The sequence below is a fragment of the Vanacampus margaritifer genome, chromosome 11 (genome assembly GCF_051991255.1).
Source record: "Vanacampus margaritifer isolate UIUO_Vmar chromosome 11, RoL_Vmar_1.0, whole genome shotgun sequence".
NCBI classification, from domain to species: Eukaryota; Metazoa; Chordata; class Actinopteri; order Syngnathiformes; family Syngnathidae; genus Vanacampus; species Vanacampus margaritifer.
This window is the reverse complement of record NC_135442.1, coordinates 13,570,516-13,595,228: the sequence shown is the minus strand read 5'-3', so window position 1 is coordinate 13,595,228 and position 24,713 is coordinate 13,570,516. Positions and strand designations below refer to the sequence as shown.

Here is a 24,713-nt window from a genome sequence, read left to right as displayed (position 1 = left end):
TGACCACTTAACTTTCAGCTACACGTTATTACATCAGTAAATTGTGAATGTAATAAATTAAATGATAAATTATATTGCTCATATTATACTCAAAATACTACCCCATAATGACAACCTGGGGGAAAAAAAAGTTTTTATTTTTGAAAATGTATTCAAAATAAAATAAGACATCATAGGTTAACTTTGCATGTTCCATTAAAAAAAAAAAAACACTACAACAATGATAGATTAACACAAATAGGTTAGAGACTTTCATTTTACATTTCCCAACATTTTTCAGCCAAGCATCGCTGGAGTGTATTGATTAAAGTGCTAATCACAACGCTATGCAAACTAGCCCTGGTAAATTGCCGCATTTTCATAGGCCGTTACATGTGACACTTTCACATTCCATTGTGATGTTTATAAAACAAGACAAAGGAAATAGAGGTGGTTATCTTTTACCGGATCAACTGGACTAACCTGTTCTGAGAAAAACCTCATTGTGGCAAAAATAACAGATTGTGAGGTACACTAGGTCATAGCCTGGAGAAAAAACTGGAAACAAAAGTCTTCCTGGTTTCATCTGAATGTAAACATTAAAAAAAATGAGCTAACACGGGGAGATGACATTTAAACTAGCAGATAATGAAACATTGATTAAATAATAGCTGCCATTGACGGCTAGAGACGTCCAAAAATCCTTTTAACTATTTCTATTAGTTTAACATTTTGTTAACAAGAGTATGAAAACCTAGATTATTTTTTTGTATATTTAGAACAAATATAAAATTGTGTGTTAACTAGTGGAGTCATGGGATTAATTACGATGACAAATTTTAATTGCTTGATTTTTAATAATCTTTTCTTTTTTAAATCTTTTTTTTTTTCAAAGAAGAAAAGATTATTAAAAATTAGGGGCATCAGGTGATTACATTTTTTAATTGTAATTAATCGCATGACTTTGCTAGTTAACTCACGATTTAAAAAAAAGAAAATATTAAAAAATTAGGGGCGTCAGGCGATTAATTTTTTTAATTGTATTTAATCGCATGACTTCACGATTAATAACAAATTTTATATCTGTTCTAAATGTGCAAAACAAATATAGGTTTTCATACTCTTGTTAACAAAAGTGGGAAAAAAATGTTACTAATAGAAATAGTTAAAATGAATTTTTGACGTCTATAGGCGTCAATGGCAGTAAATGAGTTAAACTACATCCATAAACCTCCTCTTTGGTCTTCCTCTAGACCTCCTGCCTGGCATTTGGAAACTCAGCATCCCTCTGCCAATATACTCACTATCTCTCCTCTGGAAATGTCCAAACCATCTCAGTCTGGCCTCTCTGACTTTCTCAGTGATGAAATCCCCCTTGTTTCAGTTTTATCAACAACTACAAGGTCCTCAGAAGAGCATATATCTCTGCCAATGCCCACATATAGTATTGGTTTATATATAGGTTCTGTGCAGTGTCACAGACAGACAAAACAAACAAAAATCATAACCATCCGCCACAAATCTCTCACAATAGCTTGAAAACGTCCCTTTCTAATAATGTAAACAAAGTTTTCGTTTCTTCGCTCATGATAGTGTTTGCATCATCGGGAGTAGAAAATAAGTGAGCTGAAGCTGCTTACTTGACTCTTTCCGACTGAGCTTTATCTTTACTCCCGTTTGGTTCTTGCCTCCACAGTCCGAGAGGACCGCTGGCATCCACGGCCACGTCTATGTGCCTGTCAGGCAGTAACCACTGAAGGAACAACAGGAAAAGAAAGTCTAGAACCGCCACAAAGGAAAAGATAGAACCGGCCACCGGGCCGCAGTGAGTCCTAAGCCTCCGGAGACGTCGGTCAAGGGGAAGCACCTCCTCGCCGCATACTCTGTCGTACACCTGAGACAGAAAACACTTTTACTTGCTTGAGCTCGGATTTATCTGTTAGGAAAAAATTGTTAGTTTACCTCCACAAATCACCGCGGAAGGAAGGTTTACATATTGTGCCAAACCCACCTTTTCCGTCCTCTCTGCAACATTTCTCCAAGTGTACAGCTTGCGCACCCGTGCGTGAATGGAGGCGGGCGTGGAGATGGAGCCCGAACGCTGCCGCGCTATGACCGCTTCCAGCCCGGCACACAGCGAGCTCACCGTTGGCTCGCAAAGCGTGATCAAGTCCTCGGGAAGCACCTCGGGAATCCCGCCCACGCGAGTGCTGACAACCTTGGGGGACGTAAACAAACATAATTACATTTCAACTATGAACTGACAGACATTTCTCCTTAATTTCTTGACAGTGAAGGCTTAAAATATAATTTGTAGTCTTTTGCGTGTTCAAATAAATCAAAGATGAGATTCTTGTGAAGAGGGTCCTTGCAAGGATTGATTTATTACAGAGATCTCTGGTCACACAATTGAATATCACCAAAGCAGTGTCATCCAAGAATGTGTGTGTCCCCCAGGAGACACAGCCCTTTATTACAATCAGAGTTTGTACAGAAAAACGCCTCTTCTCCTCCCATCAAATACGAAAATCAGATTACATTCTCACAGTATGCTATGTTGATCTTTCACATTTAGACAAAACAGGTTCTCAGTATACCAGCTTGCACTTTCTTCCCAAAACAGAATCTCAATATGTCAGATTGAACTTTCTTCCCAAAACAGAATCTCAATATGCCAGCTTGCACTTTCTCAAGCAGGACAAGGGAAAGGGAATTTAGACGAAACAAGATAACAGATAGGTTAAGGTCGAGTTATATTGAGTTTAACATTATTACACCTGCTCTACACATCTATAACTAAATTCAAAATGGTTAAAATATAAAATAAAGAATTAAAAATGTTAACAATGTTAACAACAGCAAATAGGGATGGAAAATGCTGTGAAAAAAAGTATTTGCCTGCTTCTCAAGTTCTCCACATTTTAGTGTTTAACATCATCAAACAAATCTAAATATCCAGCATGAAAAGCCTTTTAAAGACATGCCACAGCATTCAAATCAGACTTTGACTAGTCCATTCCAAAACCTTTATTTTGTTGTTTTTCTTAAACAGGTCTGTTCTCGACTTTTTTTTCTCCCACAAGGCCAGGTAGCGTTGAAACCCCCCCCAACCGATAATAAATAATAGCATTTAAAAACATAATTTTATGTTTTCTTTGTCTGATCAGTACGGGCCAAAAAGACACACCTCATGCAAAGCATTTTCTTTATTTTCATGACTATTTACATTGTAGGTTCTCACTTGAAGGCATCAAAACTGTGAATGAACACACGTGGAGTTATGTACTTTAAAAAGGTGAAATAATTCAAAACATGTTCTATTTTCTAGTTTCTTCAAAATAGTCACTCTGATTATTTTTTGCACACTCTTGGCATTCCCTCAATGAGCTTCAAGAGTCACCTGAAATGGTTTTCAAACAGTATTGAGGGAGTTCCCAAAGGTGAGAATGCTAAGAGTGTGCAAAGCAGTAATAAGTGCAAAGGGTGGCTATTTTGAAGAAACTAGAATCTAAAACATGTTTTCAGTTATTTCACCTTTTTTTTGTTTGTTAAGTACATAACTCCACATGTGTTCATTCTTAGTTTTGATGCCTTCAGTGAGAATCTGCAAAGTATGACAATAAAGCAAATGCATTGAATGAGATGTGTGTGTGTCAAACGTTTGACCTGCACTGTATTTGTTTGATGATCTTAAATATTAGAGTGGGGACTTATGCAAGAAGAGCATAAATACATTTGAATGGTACTGTGTGTAGGGTGAAGAAATGCAGCGCACCTGCAGTCCACAGCTAGCTCCTTCCACAATGGCCATGCAGAAGGCTTCAGTGAGTGACGTGTTGAGGAAGATGTGACCCTGCACCAGAACTCCTCGGACATCTTTGTGCTCCAGAGGCCCCAACAGGCGCACTCTGCAGTTATAACAACTCAGTTAAAAATATAAAAACAGCAATACATGATTAGCAGGACCGCTGCCTGGGTTAATGCAATATATAGACAAAGGTATTTGGACACAAATACCATTGAAGGCTAGGAAGACAGGAAGTGGAAACAAAAATATGGAGTTTGTGCTCTGAGATTTTGTTTATTGTCTATTAGTATGATTAAGAGTCACTGCTGTTGACCTGGGAGATGTCCTGCATCTCCAACATTTGTTAATCTCTGAGGTGTTGAAAGTAAACTTCTTCCATACCCCCAAAAAAAGTCTTATGCCATTTGCTTTGTGCATCTGGAAAAAATTTGCCTCGCAGTTCTATGGTTGGTAGTTAAAATCCGCACTCCAACCATTTGTGGAGTTTGCATGTTCCCCCTGCTCTTATGTTGGTTTACTCCAAGAAATCCAGCTTCTTCTAACATTCCAAAAACTACAAAAGATTGTCCTTAGGTGTAAATGGGATCTGATTGGTTGTCAATTTGTCCCATTTGCCCTAATAAGCTGTATCCAAAAAATGATGCTTAAATGAACATGCTGTTATAGAAGCAAACAAGTTATTGTTTTTTGCATATTTGGAGAGTTAATATAAGTGATGTTTTGTCTGAAACAAAGAATAGAGACCTGTGATAAATTGAATCTGGCAGTTTGAAAACTGATAACAGGTAAAGCAGGAAAATCTAAAAGTAGCTACCTGTCATGTAGCTGGTATTTCTCCCTCACTTCCTCCAGTACAAGTCTCTTTGGTCCCTCTCCACCAATGAGGAAATGCAGATCTGGATGTTTGAGGCAGAGCTCTGGTATGATTCCACTGAGAAGATCAATGCCTGAAAATTTGAAGCCTCAGATGAAGGGTCATCTTTAAACCGTAACTAACCATGAGAAACAACCACCACCAAGATAGCTAGCACCTTTGCGGTAGACGAGGCGACTGATCACAACGATGGTGATCCTGTCGTTGTGGCGCTGAGACGGATCGGGCGTGAAGTCGCTGTGCTCGACGGCGTTGGGAATGACGGAGACGATTTCTGGATCGAGCGCGGCACGCAGAACCGTGTTCTCCTTGCTGGTGTAGGAGACGCATACGATGTGATTGGTGTCGCACAGCGACACCGTCAAGAGCTTGTTGGTCAGCACTGAACTCACATCAGCAAAGCCAAAGAGTGAGTGGTCAGTGAACACCTGTGAAATAAAATATCTATTATTCATACAAATCTTATAACGTGTATACGTCACTATAGCTGAATGTCAAAAGTCAAAATTATAAGACACGCAGTGTGAATGTATCTCAAGAGCCACATACCGTGTTCAGTCCCATGGTCTTAGCATGGAACAAAGCATCGTGGGCCATAGCAGAGAATGAGCTGTGTGAGTGCACCACAGTGATGCGCTCCCTGACAAACACACAGCGTAGGAGCGGCATGCTGTGGAAGAAGGTGGTGGTGGTGGACTGGTTGTACATCACATGCAGAGGCAGGTAGTAGACCTTAAGGCCATTGGTCAGGTACCTGACGCCTTTCCTGTGGCCGTAGGCGTGGGTGACAACCACCACCTTGTGTCCCTTCTCCATCAGACACTGGGACAGGAGGTAAATGTGACTCTCCACTCCTCCCATGTTGGGGTAAAAGAAGTCAGACACCATGCAGATGTTATGCTTCGTCACGGGGACTTTGGTGGGCTCTGCTGAGTGTCCAGAGACTGCCTGCGATTCATGATTGAAAGCTGCTGCCCTTCTTTTGTGACCCATTGTACTTGGATGACAATAAACGTCAGCTGTTTCGACAAACAGAAATATCACCTAAGCTGAAAGTCAAAACAAACAATGTTGAACTACAAAGCAGTTCGAACATTAGCACTGAGCTAACTATTGAACCTCTAAGCTTTACATACTTCATAAACGCAGACGTTTTTATCGACTCTATTAAAATGTCCTTACCGTTTTGTCTTGTTTCTGCTTGACAAACTACAGACAATTCCCTCTGAGGTGTCCATCTTCAGCTCGACAGGCGCGAGCCGGTGTCGGAGCTGGTCGATACCCGCATCCCTGTGTTACTTCCGGGTGTGTGACGTCACATAACAACGTTTGTGCCTCTGCTATAGCGACACCTATTGCTGAACCTCAGTAATTGCAAATATAGTTGTAGTGAATTGTTTTTCCCGCATTTTTCAACAATACAAATCATTATTATACACATATATTTATGTACGTATTCATTTTTGGGGGGTTTATGATGCCCACAGCTAGAATAAATATGTCAAAATGAACGATAAATGTAGAACACAGGTGACCAAAGTACCCACAATCTGAACCTACAGTAGTTCAGACACTTGAGTAAAAACTAGAAATATGAATAAAACTCCTTCAATTAACTACAAGTTAACCTTACCCTTACACTACTCAATAGAGGCTCAAACTACCGTAGACAAATTTATTGCATGTTGTTAAACATATTGGCCATCAAAGATAATTCTGATTCTGATACTGGATATTTACTAAGGCGAGTTTAGTTGAGTTCTCAGACTTTGCACGTTTTCAGCAATTATGTTGAAACATACAAACATAGACAAAAATGTTGGCAACCTTCTATTAATGAAAGAAAATACAGCAGTGGTCACAGAAATAACTTGAATCTGACAAAAGTAATAATACAGATAGATTTAATGGAAAATAACTGATAAAAAAAAAATCAGCTATTGCTTTTGAATTTTGTTTCAACAGAATTGTTTTTAAAAACAAATTCACAAAAGAGGCCTGGAAAGAAATAATGGCACCCCTAGAAAAGATTGAACATCATTTAACCATGGGGCCATGTTAAGGTGTGTTCTCTTAAAGGGTGACAAGTAGTCACTTGTGCTGCTTGGTGACACGGTGTGAACCACAATACACATGGACCAGAGGAAGTGAAGGAGAGAGTTGTCTCAGGAGATTGGAAGAAAAATGATAGACAAGCACCAAAGCACTTTAAAGGGAAAGGCTAAAAGGCCATCTCCAAGCAGCTTGATGTTCCTGAGAGTTTCACAAATTATTCAGAAATGTAAGTTTCATGGCTCTGTTACCAATCTCCCTGGACAAGGCCACAAGATAATAGTTGATGATATTGAATAATACAAATGGGAATAAAATAGCCCAGAAAAAACTTCAAAGAAAATAAAGGTGAATTTCAAGGTCAAGAAGATATATCAGTGTCAGTTTGCATCATCTGTCATTGTTTGACCTAAAATTGACTTTATGGGAGAGGAACAAGGAGAATACCGCTGTTGAAATGAGCAACAATTTAAAACAAGAAAAAAAGAAAAGAAAAGAAAGAAAAAGCAAGACTGGAATTTGCCAAACTACACGATGACATACAATTATGACATAAAACTTAATCTGAGAGAATGTCTGATGGACAGACGAGAAAAAACTGGGGACGTTTTGGGCAAAGTATATTAACTCTATGTTCACAGATGCAAAATACCAAGAAAAATAAACTACAGTTTCTACTGTGAAACATAGAGGCCCTGCTCTACTTAGTTGTTTTCTTTAATTGACAAGGGATACCAACTACCAACAATTTTGATCACATGTATATGTAATGTTTTTACTTTACAGGGTTTATTATCTCTTTTTTTTTTACTTGAAAAAGTAGAATACTGACACCGTTGTGGAATGTAGTGAAGAAAAATACAAAGTAGTCAGACAAACAAATACTAAGATAGTACAGATACCTAAACATCTATTTTCATACACTAAAAAGGTATTTATAGTTTACTTCCAACCACTGGTTAAATATTCTACTGTAGCTCTAACTTAAGCCGCAGACTCCATCCTCCTGGCTCTCCCGCCCCCATCCAAACACATCCAGCCTCCATCCGTCACCACAGAGAAAGGAAAACAGGGAGGAGGGATCACCGGGATCAGTGATCGCTTTATCCGCCACGTCCGTGTCAAGCCAAACGCGCGATTTATTCTAATAAAAAGCCACCAACAATCGGCCACATCGCCAAGAGGACGTTTTGCTTTTACTGGATACAGGGAAGACGGTATGGGGGGACATACGGCGTTTGTGCTCTTACTTGCCGCGACCTTGACGCTCTCATCCGAGGTGAGTAGCAGAAACGGAGGAAGCCCACTACCACACCACCACCACAGTCATCATCCCCACCAGCCTGTGGCCGAGTGTCATGGATCTTTTTCTGTCCCGCACGTCCGCAGGTCGCGGTACCATTCGCATGTCGAAATAAATAAGACGTGATCGAAATCACGGTCCTATATTATACATTGACCACATCATCATTACTTCTGTATGTATTTTTAACGAGACTCTTGAAACATTTAACCCAGTAACGCGTTTCTCCCATGACTGTTAACGTAGCGTGTGGAGAAAGATGCGCAATCTGCACTGTTGTTGAGCACACTGATTTACCGCATAGATTAGCATCCGCTAAAATTGCACTGCTAACAAGGCCCAAAGCCCAACTCCGTTGAAATTGTTTATTGAAAACGCACATTTCTTTATTATAATGGAACATCACGTGGAATAAAGTCTCATTTCGGGTGCATGTTTACTCTCCAGTGTGTTCTTGGTTTTAAATGGCCAGCTATTTTTGCGTAGAAAATTACGTTTATGAAGCTAACGCTTTTTAGCATTTGTGGCTAATTGTTGCGCCAGGCAAAGGCCACAAGTGACACCTGAAAAAACACAAGAAAGTCTTTATTTGTGTTAATGACTAAGTCTGGTAATACCACGTATTTATTGGCACAATTTCAATTCCCTGTCGGAAGCCATTAAGCGGCAAGCCAACTCGAACGCTGTGCATGCAGTTATGACACAAGCAAGATGGCGCCTTCAGTTTGCGGCTGCTTGACTTCGACTCAGGGAATCAAACACTACCACCGCGGTCTTCTTGAAAACACGAACTACACTGCCAAATACACAAATTTGAGACACTTTTTTAATTTTTATTTTTCCATATGTTAATAAAATGTTATATTATAATGTGACATGTTTAATCCCTTATCATTAAAAGTGCTATTAACACACTCTCAATTATAAAGTGTGATGTGCTTAAATACAATGCATTATTAACTAGTATCAATATAATCGATTGTTGACCTTTTAAAACCATTTTAGACCTATACGTATATGCCATTAAAAGGCCATATTGCAGAACACCCCTATTGATACTCAATTAGTTGTTGATGTACTCAATTAATTGTTATACCTCTAATCAGTGAAGGTCAAAGGACAAAGTCATTGAATCTGTGGAGTGTAGACCTGATCACAACAGCAATATTACTGAACTAGTAATGAGAATTAAAACTATTTTTCAAGAGCCACTTCTTTCAGCCCAGCTCCCTATTAAAATAGTCACTTTTGGCTCCAAAGTGGCCCCTCAAAATGATTTCTTATCAAATTATGTGTAAAACAAATACTAATAAAAAAAATACATTGCCTCTTATTGGCATTTGGCTTAAAGGAGGTCCGGGCTTTCGTTGATGAGAAAGAGGAGCACAAATGCTCTTTGAAGTGATGTGAGATGAGAATTTCACAGTTATCAGACTTTATGCTTAGATTCAAGCAAAATCCAAGTTATATTAGCAGCGAGTATACGCGAAACAAAGCACAGCCATGTTTGAGAACGTGTGTGACAAGTGACGTTCGTGATGACATAAATATATTTGGGCTCAAATTTTTATAATTTCGCGTGTCTCCGCTTTGATTTTGACTGATGCCCCCCCAGACAGAATTATGATACAAATTTTTTAAATTGTCTTCATATAGCCAAAGGTCGATTTATTTTGCATGGCCTTTTGTGATGTAATGAGGAAAAATATACTTTTCAGTGATATCTTTTGGCTTTTATCACATCTTCCAGTCTTTTGCTTCTTCCAGACAGTTCATTCAACTGTGCATGTTCTCAAAAAAGAACTATGCATAGTTTTTATCAGTATTTGTCCGCCATGTTAGTGGTTGCTAACGTGTGGGGTACAATATTCAGACTGTTGCATCCCCCCTAACATGTATGCACATGACGTCATAGGAAAACTATTGCCTGTCTGGATGCTCCATTTGCTTCTTCAAACAAACACCCAAATTAAAATTTCTTTTTTACTTGCTGAGCACAGATGCCAGTTTTGTTTCACAGGTATATACAGTAATAATAGATTGTGTAGCTTCCTATTTTTTTTCTCTTTCACATCCAGAAGTTTCCTGCTATTGTGTCCCCTCATCAAAAAGGAAACTGCTGGTCCCTTCTGACCTAAAACAGGAAAGGGAGCTTCAAATTCAGAAACTTAAAAATGTAAATACAATTGTTGTTTATAAAACATTGTGCCAAGGAGTCAGTATATCACAATTTATCAAAAATAAATGTGTTTAAAAAATGTATTTGAAGGGACTGGTGACTAGTTGTAATGACCTAAATGGCCTGGGGTCCATGAGTTGCTTTATGTTCCAAATAGCAATCGCTCTGAATTTGAACAAAACAATCTTCTTGTCACCAACGTCCAACATGAAACACTAATGCCACCTAGTGTCAGAAAATTACCTCAACACAAATCTATGATTCAATGTTTCACACTTCTTATGATTGTAACTGTTAACTAACTTTATGAATTACTGTAAAATTAGTAGAGCATCACTGAACTAAATGATAGAACCCTATTTGTATTAGGTTAACATATTTTTTTCCAATTTTATGTTAATTAACAAGTGTATTGAAAACTTTTAAAGGATTATTGTAGATTTAGAACAGATGTAAAATGTGCAATTTCAAGTTAATTGTTGAAATCATGCATTACGATGAAAAGTTTGAATCGGCTGACAGCCCTAATATACGTATATACATAGGAGATCGGAACACAACAAATGTGACATATTCTGCCCTTTGACTAATGCTTAGTTTGATGCTTTGAGGGCTTAAAGGGATCAAATTGAGTATCTCTACAGGATAATAGCTGAAGCTTATAGTTCTGACTTAAATGCACATTTTCCCGGAGCAATTTTGTCTTCATCCTTGCATCTTTCGTAGTACAGATGCCAAATCCATGACATACGACGCTGAATTCCACTTTGTTCGCCCAGGTACCCTCTGACGACTCCGTGGCTTTGCTGACTGAGCCGCAAGTGGCCATGTTCTGCGGCAAGCTCAACATGCACATCAACGTGCAGAGTGGCAGCTGGGAGCCGGACCCTTCCGGCTCCAAGACATGCATCGGCACCAAGGAGGGCATCCTGAATTACTGCCAAGAGGTAGAAGAAGCGCGCGGCGGAAAGTCGCTAGGCACATACGAAGGCAGGAAATGTTGTAAAAATGGGATGTTTTTTTTTCCAGGTGTATCCCGAACTTCAGATCACAAACGTGGTGGAGGCCAACCAGCCCGTTAGCATCCAAAATTGGTGCAAAAAAGGCCGCAAGCAGTGCCGCAGTCACAATCACATCGTGGTGCCCTATCGCTGCTTGGGTACGCCCCCTGAAAGCTGCAGGTGTATGCAAATGAGTGTGATTAGCCTACCACTAAATAAAAAAATTAAAAAATTGTTTTCAGTTGGGGAGTTTGTGAGCGATGCCTTGCTGGTTCCTGACAAGTGTAAGTTCTTGCACAAGGAGTATATGGACGAGTGCGAGAGTCATCTGCACTGGCATTCTGTGGCCAAAGAGGTGAGTCACTCTTTGAGCTCGATTTCTTTTGATTCAGATTAAAAAAAATATATATATCCAATCACAGGATCCGAAAACGTAAACATATCCAATACCGACAGTCGTTCTGTTTCGTTCCAGTCTTGCGGAGACCGCGCCACCAATCTCCATGACTACGGGCTGCTGATGCCGTGCGGCATTGACCTTTACCGAGGGGTGGAGTTTGTGTGCTGCCCAATCGAAGCCGAGCAGGAGTCGGCGCTGGATGGCGAAGAGTCGGACGTCTGGTGGGGCGGAGCTGAGCCTGAGAACAACGATAACAGGTATCCATCTTTCTTCTTAGTGTGTCCAGAAAGTCGCTTTGCAGTTTGACAAATTATTTATTCTTGGAATGAGAATCGATAAGAAATCAGATCAATAAGGAGTATTGATAATGGAATCGAAATGGTTGAATTGTTATCAGTTCGTAGCCCCTTCAGACACGCATTTTTTCTGCTGGGCAAAATTTCTTTTTTTTTTGGTGCTGATTTTCCCACATAAGAATAACATGGACATTTTTTGAGGGGGGTTATCTCATGTTTATAGTTGTTATTGTGGACGCCAGGATAATATGGCTGTAACATGTTGTAAACTTATCAAACGTATATGCAACATTTTTAAGTTTGTGAACATCATGCAAATAACCTTGCAATTGTGATTGGTTAGTAAAGATCCAATCATGAAGTGTTGACATTATCCAAATGAATGCGTTTCATTGGTTTAGACACGCAAATATGTCATGTCCACTGGGGCCATCTATGGGCCTGAAGGGGTTAAATTGTAAAGAGACTTTGTAAACATCAACGTGCATCTGTGCAATGGCCAAAATATCTTTGCAATGGTCCTCCCCAGCATGGCGCAGCAGACGGACACGGAGCCGGCCGCCGCTGAGGAGGAGGAGGAGGAGGATGATGAAGAGCCTGACACTTTTGACCAGAATGATGACGAAGAAATTGCCGAGGAGGAGGAGGAGGAAGACGACGACGACGACGACATGACCAATGAGCGGGATAGCGATGAGCGTAACGCCAACGTTGCCATGACAACCACCACCACCACTGAATCCATTGAGGAGGTTGTCCGAGGTAACAACGTTATTTTTGTTTTTATTCAAATATTTGTTCATTTATGGTTCTTATTTTCTCCATTGTTTTATTTACTTTTTGTTTCTGTGTCACATACGCGCCTCAGCTGCTTGTTGGGCACGCGCCGATTCAGGCTCGTGCCACGACATGTTGGAGCGCTGGTACTTCATGCCTGAAAAGGCCCGCTGCGCCCCCTTCCTGTTTGGGGGCTGCGGGGGCAACAGGAATAACTTTGATTCCGAGGAATACTGCCTCGCTGTCTGCAGCAGCTCGTGTAAGTCGCAGGGCGGAAAAGACGCCGAAAGCGGGGCTGTCGTCAACTCTCCGAAGCCTGACTGCTCTGATTCTCTCGCTTTTTAGTACTCACATTTTCCTTTCAGTCTTGACCATTTTTAACAATATTATACAGTAGAAGACTGACTTTTTAGGGATAGGCCGATTATCAGAACCGATATTCAGCATATTGGGCCTTTTTTTTAAGAATCTGACGACCGATAATAGATCGATTTTTGGGCTGCTACTAACAATTATTTCAGTAATCGATTCATCTGTCTATTTTGTTGTTGTTGATTAATCGAAGAATCAGACTAAAAAACGCCACCTGTGACCAGCGTAGCTCCCTTTTTGTACAACAGTGGCGCTAATCTGATAATCACCTGCAGATCACGCGGGTGCTCATCTCATTTGTCGTATTGTCTTGTAAGCGCTCAGTCACACTAACTGATACTTAACCCCAGCATGGGAACCAGCAGGCGCTTAAAGGCTGGAACATACTGCTGCACGTGTTTGCATGTCTTGCTGCAGCAGTGCATTGACTCATTTCATGTCATGTCTGAACCGCTGACTGTGCACCTGTTTGTTTGTGGGTGTGGGTTAGAGTGGGGGGTGGGGATAGTTTTAGTGGGATGTTAGTGAAGCAGCCTCTGTCTTTATCATGATTCGGCACTTCTCGTCTTATCTCCAAGCTCCCACATCCAACATAAACACATTTTGCACTGGGGACACTCATGTCCCTTCATTCCACGATAACGTGTTTTCTTATATGCCGCTGTGTGTACAACTTTGTGTCTAACTTGCTACAGTATTTCCTTGAATAGTGGCCTTTTCTAATAGACACCGTGACTCATTTAGGGAAAAAAAATTAACGCCTCATCTTGAATAGATGTATCGCTTTTTCTTTTTTGAAAAAAAAAAAGGAATGTTGTGCCACTGGTAAGCTGTTAAAAACCAATGAAATATGTAAAAACAATGTTAGCATTACACCATTAGACTTTAACACAGCGCCTGAAGTTTTACAAAAAATGGTTAGCATTAAGCTATCAGACAGACCGCATAATAAGTCTTGCAATGAAATATGTGTAAAAAAATAAAATAAAGTTAGCATTATGTTATCACAAAAAACCCCGGAAAAGTAGCATTAAGCTAACAGACTTTAAAACAGCACATTAAGTTTTATAATGAAATATGTAAAAAAACAAAAAAAAACATTAGCATTAAGCTATCAGGAAAAACGTTAGCATTAAGCTATCATATCAGACAGACAGCACGTGAAGTTTTACAATAAAATATGTTAAAAAAAAAAGTTTGCATTATGTTATTTAAAAAAAAAACCCGAAAACTTTAGCATTAAGCTATCAGACTTTAAAACAGCACCTGAAATTTTACAATGAAATATGTTTTTTTTTTTAAGTTATCATTAAGCTATCAGGAAAAACGTTAGCATTAAGCTGTCATATCAGACCGACAGCACCTGATATTTTACAATGAAATATGTAATTTAAAAAAAAGTTAGCATCATGTTATCAAAAAAAAGAAGCTGTAAACGTAGCATTAAGCTAATAGACTTTAAAACAGAACATTAAGTTTTATAATGAAATATGTAAAAAAAAAAAAAAAGCAAAAAATGCAATAAGCTATCAGAAAAACGTCAACATTTAACTACCAGACTTTAAAACATCGCCTAAAGTTTTCAATGAAATATGTAAAATAAATAAATAAAGATAGCAATAAGCTATCAGAAAAACGTTATTACGCTATCAGACTTTTGTTAGATGAAATTAGGTAGCTCTGTTGAATGTTTTTGTGTTTAATTATGCTATGTTAAATGATCTTTTATTTCAAGTGTCAGTTTTACAGTAAACCTCGGTTGGGAGTGACAAACAGCTTGAAGTAAGCATGCTTTGTTTCTCATTTGGAGAACATGCGAGCAAAAAATGTGTTTGAATAAGTTTAAGTGTGGTTAAAGTATGTTCCATTGAGGCTGTTCAAGTATGTTAATGTCTATCATATGTAACAGAGTAGAAAATTAACAAGAAAGAAATACAGAAGTGACCATTTTCAGTCAACCAATCAACAGACAACAGTGTTGCGGGGATAGGGACCATCTCCTTAACCAGTATACCACAAGAAAGTACACATTATATGGCGTGGAATTTGTACTTGTAGTTTTCATGCGATTCACGGCAAAATATCCACTTTGTAAAAAGAATGCTTAATTTGAAATAAATATATTTAAGTAAAAAAACTCCAGCCACTAAGGAAATATGGTGTTTGTTTTTGTTTTAACAGTGCTTGTTTTGAATGTACTGTAAGTGTTCTAGAGGCATGCGGATCAGTCCTACTCTTTTTTTTTTTTTCCTCACAGCTTGCATGTCGTTCTATATTTAATCTTTGCTTTCATTGTCCTTCCTCGTCCTCCTAGTGCCCACCACGGCACCCAGCCCCCCAGACGCCGTGGATCAATACCTGGAGTCCCCCGGCGACGACAATGAGCACGGCGACTTCCAGAGGGCGAAGGAAAGCCTGGAGGCCAGTCACAGGGAAAAACTGTCCCAGGTGTGCGACGTGCACGATGCTTCGACTGCGGCCTGTCGCGCAATGTGTGTACACGGAATGATAGATGGATATTGATCCTCAGGTGATGAAGGAATGGGAGGAGGCAGAGAGGAAGGCCAAGAACCTCCCGCGTCCTGACAAGAAAGCTGTCATTCAGGTAAACGTGCAACACAGTGCAGGGAGGGACGTGAGAGACATTTTGATAACGTTAGCAGGGATTTTCCCGACTCAAATTGAGGCTGTCCCTCTAAAATACAAATGTGACATCATGTGACAAAAGATAAAACTTTCAATAACTTTTCATCTTAAACGTCTTTAGATGGAACACCCAAAGTTTGAAGGCAATTGGATGAATTCTGTGGGAAGAGTTTGTTAAAATATGACCTCTATAAAAACAATATGGCGCCAAATTCCAAAATAAAATCAAAATGGCGGACAACCTGCTAGGGTTAGCTTATGGCTACAAAAGTCTTTTTTGTAGTTTTTGGACTGTTACATATGCCTTCCAATTTTTTATAGATATATGTTGGAGCAACATTGCTTTATTTGAGATGTTTTATGTTGGACAATTCTGTGTTTATAGTATAATCAGTTAAACTTTCTACCAGGGGTTCTTTGTTAAAAATTTACAGAGGGGGCACTAGTGAGCAATTTTTAAGAAACTGCACAATAAACATCTAAAATAAAAAATGTTTTTGCCAGGCTGGATGTGTGTACAAAGTTTCATGAGTTTACATTTAGGTTTAGACACTAAAAAACAGCATATTTTTTTTGCAAACAGTTCGTCGCCACGGCAACAGCGTGTGACGAAATAAAAAAGCTTTCAATAGCTTTTCATCTGGAACATGATTAGATGAAGATATTTTTTTTGAAGAGGATCAGATAGATAGATTTTTTTTTCTGTGCCGCTCTCTTGCAAAATTCTGAGAATGAGTTTGTTAAAATGTGACCTCTATAAAAGGCGCAAAATTTAAAATAAATTAAAAATTGTTGACTTCCTGTGAATATAGCGTATGGCTATGTTGGGACACTTAGCGATTACCTAAAGGAAGTGAAATAGATTTTTTTTTTTTCTGTGCCGCTCCCTTGCAAAATTCTGAGAATGAGTTTGTGCGGAGTTTGTTAAAATGTGACCTCTATAAAAGGCGCAAAATTTCAAATAAATTCAAAATGGTTGACTTCCTGTGAATATAGCGTATGGCTATGTTGGAACACTTAGCAATTACCTAAAGAAAGTGAAATTGATTTTTTTTTCCTGTGCCGCTTGCAAAATTCTGAGAATGAGTTTGTGCGGAGTTTGTTAAAATGTGACCTCTATAAAAGGCGCAAAATTTTAAATAAATTCAAAATAGTTGACTTCCTATAAATATAGTATATGGCTATGTTGGGACACTTAGCGATTACTTAAAAGGAAGTGAAATAGATTTTTTTTTTCTGTGCCGTTCTCTTTGCGAAATTCTGAGAATGAGTGTGAGGAATTTTGCTAAAATGTGACCTCTATAAAAGGCGCAAAATTTAAAATAAATTAAAAATTGTTGACTTCCTGTGAATATAGCGTATGGCTATGTTGGGACACTTAGCGATTACCTAAAGGAAGTGAAATAGATTTTTTTTTTCTGTGCCGCTCCCTTGCAAAATTCTGAGAATGAGTTTGTGCGGAGTTTGTTAAAATGTGACCTCTATAAAAGGCGCAAAATTTCAAATAAATTCAAAATGGTTGACTTCCTGTGAATATAGCGTATGGCTATGTTGGAACACTTAGCAATTACCTAAAGAAAGTGAAATTGATTTTTTTTTCCTGTGCCGCTTGCAAAATTCTGAGAATGAGTTTGTGCGGAGTTTGTTAAAATGTGACCTCTATAAAAGGCGCAAAATTTTAAATAAATTCAAAATAGTTGACTTCCTATAAATATAGTATATGGCTATGTTGGGACACTTAGCGATTACTTAAAAGGAAGTGAAATAGATTTTTTTTTTCTGTGCCGTTCTCTTTGCGAAATTCTGAGAATGAGTGTGAGGAATTTTGCTAAAATGTGACCTCTATAAAAGGCGCAAAATTTAAAATAAATTAAAAATTGTTGACTTCCTGTGAATATAGCGTATGGCTATGTTGGGACACTTAGCGATTACCTAAAGGAAGTGAAATAGATTTTTTTTTTCTGTGCCGCTCCCTTGCAAAATTCTGAGAATGAGTTTGTGCGGAGTTTGTTAAAATGTGACCTCTATAAAAGGCGCAAAATTTCAAATAAATTCAAAATGGTTGACTTCCTGTGAATATAGCGTATGGCTATGTTGAGACACTTAGCAATTACCTAAAGGAAGTGAAATCGATTTTTTTTTTCCTGTGCCGCTTGCAAAATTCTGAGAATGAGTTTGTGCGGAGTTTGTTAAAATGTGACCTCTATAAAAGGCGCAACATTTTAAATAAATTCAAAATGGTTGACTTCCTGAGAATATAGTATATGGCTATGTTGGGACACTTAGTGATTACCTAAAGGAAGTCAAATTGATTTTTTTTTTCTGTGCCGCTCTCTTTGCAAAATTCTGAGAATGAGTGTGAGGAATTTTGCTAAAATGTGACCTCTATAAAAGGCGCAAAATTTCAAATAAATTCAAAATGGTTGACTTCCTGTGAATATAGCGTATGGCTATGTTGAGACACTTAGCAATTACCTAAAGGAAGTGAAATAGATTATTTTTTTCTGTGCTACTTGCAAAATTCTGAGAATGAGTTTGTGAGTGGTTTGTTAAAATGTGACCTCTATAAAAGGCGCAACATTTTAAATAAATCCAAAATGGTTGACTTCCTGTGAATATAGCGTATGGCTATGTTGGGACACTTAGCAATTACCTAAAGGAAGTGAAATAGATTATTTTTTTCTGTGCTGCTTGCAAAATTCTGAGAATGAGTTTGTGAGTGGTTTGTTAAAATGTGACCTCTATAAAAGGCGCAACATTTTAATAAATTCAAAATGGTTGACTTCCTGTGAATATAGCGTATGGCTATGTTGGGACATTTAGCAATTACCTAAAGGAAGTGAAATCTTTTTTTTTTTTTCCGTGCCGCTCTCTTTGCGAAATTCTGAGAATGATGTTACCTCACGTGTGTGTACTCGCAGCACTTCCAGGAGAAAGTGGAGGCCCTGGAGCAGGAGGCGGCCGGAGAGCGACAGCAGCTGGTGGAAACCCACATGGCCCGGGTCGAGGCTCTGCTCAACAGCCGCCGACGCATGGCCCTGGAAAACTACCTGATCGCAACGCAGGCCAACCCTCCGCGGGTACACAATATGAACACATGCACAAATACGGCTAATGAAGTTACTAAGTAATTTCAAAAACCCACAATTTGCTTTTCCTAGTCTCGCCAGGTGCTGACTCTGCTGAAGAAATACTTGCGGGCCGAGCAGAAGGACCTCCAGCACACGGTCAAACATTTCGAGCACGTCCGATCCGTCGACCCGAAGAAGGCGGCGCAGATTCGGCCTCAGGTACGCCACCTGATAAATGTCAATTACCAAAGAGCGTCTAAAAACATTCAGAGGTGAGTAGAGTAGTTTGGACAAAAATTGGACTCAAATGAGAATACTGTTACTTTAAACAAAATGGCTGAAATTAATGAAAGTAGACATTAGTCCTCCAAATAATGACTTAAGTACTCAGTAAAGGAACTACTGAGTGACTTTGAATAACTTTTTTTTGTTTTTTTAAACGGAGTATGAACATCAGACGAGACAAAAAATATGAAATATGAAATGTCAATGTTATGAATCGTAAGCGCTTCCTGTCTCCTTCGCGCAGGTTTTGACCCACCTGCGTGTGATCGACGAAAGGATGAACCAGTCGCTGGGTTTGCTCTACATGGTGCCCAACGTGGCCAACGACATCCACAGCCAAGTCTGTAAGTCGCCTGCCTTAAATACACTTTCATTATTATTAATACTATTATTATTATTATTGTTTTAATAATTCTGTCGAATGACAGTTAACTGCTAATTTTGATTTTTTTGTTTTTAATTAATTTTAATCTATTGTTACTTTTGTAAGTTTCAAGAGATTTCGTTTTTTATTTATGAACAGACGGGTAGCAACAATTTTGTCCACATGTGTATTTGTTGTACAAGATGGCATTTCTGCATTGTTTAGGATACTTTAAATGTTCATCAATTAATCAAGTAATTGGATGAAAATTGATTTTGCATTATTCAATATCAGGGCAAAATGTATTTAATCACTCGGGGTCACCAAAAGCTACTACTTGGTTGCTGATCAGTTTGAATGGCTGCCAGTTTGATAATATTATTATTATGGCTGGGGGGAAAAATTGGCTAAGTTGACCACAAAAATTGGTTGGCACAAAAATTCCTGCCTCGAAAACGGGAGCGGGGCAATTACCCGACTAATCAATAGGATAATCCATTCTCAAAGACTCATTAGTGACTGGCCTAGTTATTATTAATAATGAATGACATTTATTATATGAAGACACTGATTATGGTAATGATTTTACACAATTATAAATAAATGGCAATATAATATAAAATTCTTCAAATGGTTGCATTTCCAAATGATCACAAATAAGTGTACTGCATTCATGTGGGGGGAAAAAAGTCAGTTTTTTGATTAGAAATTTTTTTGGCACATTTTTTCAAATAAAGTTTTTCAAATGATTTTTCTTTTTGTGTGCAATATTCCTGAATGTTTTTTAGTAGTTTTTTTCTGTTTGTTTTTTTTCTCAATTTTTGGAAAATATTTTTTCCTGTTTTTTTGATATTTCTTTCCCAGTTTTTCTGATATTTTCTCCCTCTGTATTTCCCAATATTTTTTTTTCAATTTTTTAGAATATACAGTTTTTTATGAAATCCCAAAACCAGAAGGAAAAAAACAGGGAAAAACATATTCAGAAAAAAAGATATTTTTTTTCCCCATAAAAAGAAAGAAAGAAATATATTTAAAAAAACTGGTCTATACAGTAATGTCATGTTTTTTTGTGTGTATTTTGTGCATCTTTTGAAAGCGGAAGTCAAACCCTCCCAAAAATTATTTACAATAATATGTTAGACACGTCATTCTGATTAATATCAAGCCATTTGTTTGTGTTTTTTGTTCCGCTAGCCGTCATCGTTCAGCGAGTTCAGTCCGAGCTTTCTCAGCAATTGTCGTCCCTGCAGAACGACAACAGGGTCAGTCGGGTCGTACCCCTGCACTCACCAAAACATGCTGAATAAATCCGGGATCTCGCCGTGATCTGACTCAGCACTTTGCCCGTGTCTGTTAACAGGTGGACGGCCGGGTGAGCTACGGCAACGACGCCCTCATGCCCGACCAGGCGTACAGCTCGGCTCCGATGGACCCCGGCCTCGACGGGCTGGGCTTCATCCACCCCGAGAGCTTCAACCAACCCAACACCGAGAACCACGGTAACCCGCATGCTCAACGTACATACATTCGACAACTTTAGGTGCCATCCAATGACAAATGTACACAAAAGCAACCAAGATTTGAGAAATATTTTTTGCATTTCTTCACAGTTGAGCCTGTTGATGCCCGCCCACTTCCAGATCGAGGACTACCCACACGGCCTGGTATGTGCGTATAGTGACAGGCTGCAGACATTACATCCTTTAGAAAGATAATAATGCTCACTTTTGATTGATTGACAGGCAATTAATTGGTTGACTTGCATGTTTTTGATTTCATGCCATAGTTGCATGTCAATAAAGTAGAATTTGACATTAATTACGGTTAAAAAATGTAATCGCCTGACGCCCCTAATTTTTAATCATGTTTTTTTTTTTTTACTCATTCACTGCCGTTGACAGCTATAGACTTAAAAATTCATTTGAACTATTTCTATTAGTTTAACATTTTTTTCCCACATTTGTTAACAAGAGTATAAAAACCTAGAATTTTTTTATTGTACATTTAGAACAGATATAAAATTTGTGATTAATCGTGAGTTAACTAGTGAAGTCATGCGATGAATTAGGATTAAAAAATGTAATTGCCTGAATTTTTAATAATCTTTTCTTTTTTTCTAAACCGCAATTAAAAAAATGTAATCGTAATTAATTGCATGATTTCACTAGTTAACTCTCGATTAATCACACATTTTATATCTGTTGAATTCTATAGCCGTCAATGGCAGTGAATGAGTTAATTACAAAATGATTATTTTAATTTACCACAAAAAAAAAGGTAGGAATTGGCCTTTAAAATGTGTTAAACAAAATTTTATCTGTATGAGTTTCACTTTTTGAATTGAGCTACTGAAATAAGTGAACTTTTCTGCAATATTCTAATGTACTGAAAGTTATGTGAATGTCGCTAAAATCAATTATGTTTGTTTTGTTCAGTTACATGAGGACAAAATATTAGGAACACCTGTCAGCATGATTATCATCTTTTGTAAAGGCTGACTTATTTGTCATTTTTAAAATCTTTTTTTTTTTCTTTTGAAGTGTCTGCCCTGAAGCCAGAAGAAATGCCCCAAGTGCGTATGGAGACCGAGGAGCGGCAAAGTGCTGGTTATGAAGTCCATCATCAAAAACTGGTAATAAACACCACCTCGATTAGAGTTGTTCTGGATTGTTCGGCGCTTCGGGTTCCGAAATGTTTTATTTTTGCATCCCGGGGCTGACTCTACTTGACGTTTTTTTTTCAATGACAGGTCTTTTTTGCCGAGGACGTGGGCTCCAACAAAGGCGCCATCATCGGGCTGATGGTGGGAGGCGTCGTCATAGCGACGGTCATCGTCATCACACTAGTGATGCTGAGGAAGAAGCAATACACTTCCATCCATCATGGCGTCATCGAGGTAATCATCTGTATTAGCAGAAAATCAAAGGATTTTTGTGGCTCGTTCGACACTGTTCTTACCAAGTTTGAATTAACTCATTCACTGCCATTGACGGCTATAGACGTCAAAAATTCATTTGAACTATTTCTATTAGTTTAATATTTTTTCCCACTTTTGTTAACAAGAGTATGAAAACCTAGATTTTTTTTTTTGTATTAGAAGAGATATAAAATTTGTGATTAATCGTGAGTTAACTAGTGAAGTTATGCGATTAAGATTAAAAATTGTAATCGCCTGGCGCCCCTAATGTTTAATAATCTTTTCTCAAAAAATAAATGATTATTAAAAATTTAACAAAAAAATGTGGGTTTAAAAAATATATATATATTTTCAACAAGAAAAAAGATTATCAAAAATTAAATAAACAATGTGTTGTTGTTTTTTAAAGAAAAGATTATTAAAAATTAGGGGCATCAGGCGATTAACATTTGTAATTGTAATTAATCGCATGACTTCACTAGTTAACTCACGATTGATGTACAAAAAAAATTCTAGGTTTTCATACTCTTGTTAACACAAATGGGAAAAAAAAAAAAGTTAAACTAATAGAAATAGTCTATAAAAGTCTATAGCTGTCAATGGCAGTGAATGAGTTAAAAAAAAAAAGAAGAAAAAAAAAGAGCCAAATATATCAAATGAAACTGTCAAGCGGGACTTGAAGACTTGTTGTTTGGGTGTTTAGGTGGACGCGGCAGTGACGCCTGAAGAGCGCCACCTGGCCAAGATGCAGCAGAACGGCTACGAGAATCCAACCTACAAGTTCTTTGAGCAAATCCACAACTAAAAAGGTGCTGTTCCACTCTGCTCCCATTTGACCTTTGAAAAAACCCGATTGTGCTCATTTTAAAGGCAGATTATAATTTTTGGGGGTTTGGGGCCAAGGAAACAGACGTGGAACAAAGCCTCGTGAACTCCCTCAATTGCACAAAGTAACATTAACGGAGTGAGACAAAGGGTACCGCGTGTCACCTGCACATTTAAGCCAATCACACGACACCCTTTGCAGTGTTTGTACTCAACGAACTTGTCGACTGACTATAGCTATACAATATACACATATATATGAATATTATTATTATTATCATCGCAGCACTGTGCTACCCAGCTATTTAAACCATCCAGCTCGAAACATTTCAGGTTTTGTTTGAAACATCAGAAGAAGAAATCTTTTGATTTCGGTGTGTAACATATGAAGGAGATTAGCCGTACGTCTGTGTAGTGCATGGCCAACTGGGTCCGATTTTTAGATATTTTAGCAGGATTGTACATTTCTGGTGTCTTCTCGTGCGATATGAAGAAGGAAAAAAAAGATATTCAGAATGCTTTAAACATTTTTTTAAGCTCATTTCCATGCTTCACTGTTGTGTTAGCTGCATGGGCAAAAAAAAAAAAGAAGACGTATTAAAAAAAATAAATAAATAAAAATCTCAAATACTTACTATATGTAATATATGAAGTGTAATAGTATCCGAAAGGAAGATGATTGTGTTACTGTTTGCGTTTTATGCACTCTGTCTTTGTCATTCTGGGGAATGTCTGATTATCAGCAAGTACAGCGGAACCTCCCGAGCGGAACAAAGTGTAACGGGCATGAAAACGATGAGCCGTGCGTTTTGCTTTGTCTTGACCTTTTTTTGTGTGAAGGATACTAGTGATGGCGAAAAAAAAAGAAAAGGACTGACTGCTGAGTTTAATACGAGCAGAAGAAATCATTCAGTATCAGTAAATACAATACGCTCCCTCTCCATGACTGTCACATGAAGTATTTTCAACATGAAAATGGCTTTGCAATTAGAATAGCTCGGAAGTCAATCAGCATGATTGCTATCACTAAAGTGGAGGTAAATATCCAAATCAATTCCTGTTGAATCATTCCATTGTTGATTGTAAATTGGATGTTTGGGGGAAAAAAGCTCCCCCACCGCACCGCCAGCTTTAATAGTCAGAGATTAGTATTTGGGATATAAAGACCACCCCCCCCTTTTTTTTATGTCACCTCTTCATACCAGTTTGCCATTTGTTTCTTTATTGCTACGGGGTGTGTCTTGTCCGTCGCGTGATAGGTCTAGAGTCGTCACATGATCCGCATCTTGTGCCCTCAAGTCAACCCCCCCCCCCCAACATAAACATATCATACCCCAACACGGACATGTGAATTGAAGCTCTTGTTCGGGTGAATGTTAAAAAATAAGTACGTGTTTTGTAGTTTCATGAACCATCCATTTGCTTAACAGTTTCTACTGCCACCATACCATGAATAAAATTTTGAATGTACATATATATATATATATATACGCCATTGCTCGTCTCTGCTTTCTTGCGACCACCCTTGCACTGGTTGACAGCCAATTGGAGCGCTCTCCAAAAC

The 24,713-nt window shown here is 38.3% G+C and overlaps 2 protein-coding genes across 4 annotated transcripts; one reads left to right on the top strand and one right to left on the bottom strand.

Annotated features, from left to right (window-relative positions):
• Positions 1–116: 116 nt before the first annotated feature.
• On the bottom strand, positions 117–6,154 carry piga (phosphatidylinositol glycan anchor biosynthesis, class A). Of its 2 annotated transcripts, XM_077580478.1 has the most exons (8): positions 5,844–6,154; positions 5,416–5,680; positions 5,211–5,331; positions 4,819–5,089; positions 4,602–4,734; positions 3,755–3,887; positions 1,991–2,197; positions 117–1,873 (listed from the first exon to the last, which is right to left on the bottom strand). In XM_077580478.1, exons 2-8 carry the CDS (start codon positions 5,652–5,654, stop codon positions 1,616–1,618), a joined length of 1,362 nt encoding a protein of 453 aa, XP_077436604.1. In that variant the 5' UTR covers positions 5,655–5,680; positions 5,844–6,154; the 3' UTR covers positions 117–1,615. The 2 variants fall into 2 exon arrangements, with proteins under 2 accessions (XP_077436604.1, XP_077436603.1); XM_077580477.1 differs by having other exon boundaries at positions 5,211–5,680; positions 5,844–6,145.
• Positions 6,155–7,743: 1,589 nt separating this feature from the next.
• Positions 7,744–24,635, top strand: appb (amyloid beta (A4) precursor protein b). Of its 2 annotated transcripts, XM_077580868.1 has the most exons (18): positions 7,744–7,992; positions 10,975–11,142; positions 11,225–11,354; positions 11,439–11,551; positions 11,672–11,853; positions 12,422–12,654; positions 12,761–12,928; positions 15,356–15,489; positions 15,572–15,646; positions 18,609–18,767; positions 18,849–18,977; positions 19,288–19,387; positions 20,602–20,669; positions 20,768–20,906; positions 21,018–21,071; positions 21,948–22,039; positions 22,157–22,303; positions 23,028–24,635. In XM_077580868.1, the coding sequence occupies exons 1-18, from the start codon at positions 7,933–7,935 to the stop codon at positions 23,127–23,129; spliced, it is 2,253 nt and encodes a 750-aa protein (XP_077436994.1). In that variant the 5' UTR covers positions 7,744–7,932; the 3' UTR covers positions 23,130–24,635. The 2 variants fall into 2 exon arrangements, with proteins under 2 accessions (XP_077436994.1, XP_077436995.1); XM_077580869.1 differs by lacking the exon at positions 12,761–12,928 and having other exon boundaries at positions 7,745–7,992.
• The last annotated feature ends 78 nt before the right edge of the window (positions 24,636–24,713 follow it).

What these genes read in the sequence shown, in the direction of transcription:
- piga (XM_077580477.1), bottom strand. Translation starts at nt 5,654, where the DNA reads ATGGGTCACAAAAGAAGGGCAGCAGCTTTCAATCATGAATCGCAGGCA. An exon ending in AAATACCAGCTACATGACAG is followed by an intron (nt 3,888 to 4,601) that starts GTAGCTACTTTT and finishes TTATAACTGCAG; the next exon opens with AGTGCGCCTGTTGGGGCCTC. An exon ending in TTGCAGAGAGGACGGAAAAG is followed by an intron (nt 1,874 to 1,990) that starts GTGGGTTTGGCA and finishes TTTCTGTCTCAG; the next exon opens with GTGTACGACAGAGTATGCGG.
- appb (XM_077580868.1), top strand. Translation starts at nt 7,933, where the DNA reads ATGGGGGGACATACGGCGTTTGTGCTCTTACTTGCCGCGACCTTGACG. An exon ending in CCCTGCAGAACGACAACAGG is followed by an intron (nt 20,670 to 20,767) that starts GTCAGTCGGGTC and finishes GTCTGTTAACAG; the next exon opens with GTGGACGGCCGGGTGAGCTA. An exon ending in TCCATCATGGCGTCATCGAG is followed by an intron (nt 22,304 to 23,027) that starts GTAATCATCTGT and finishes TTGGGTGTTTAG; the next exon opens with GTGGACGCGGCAGTGACGCC.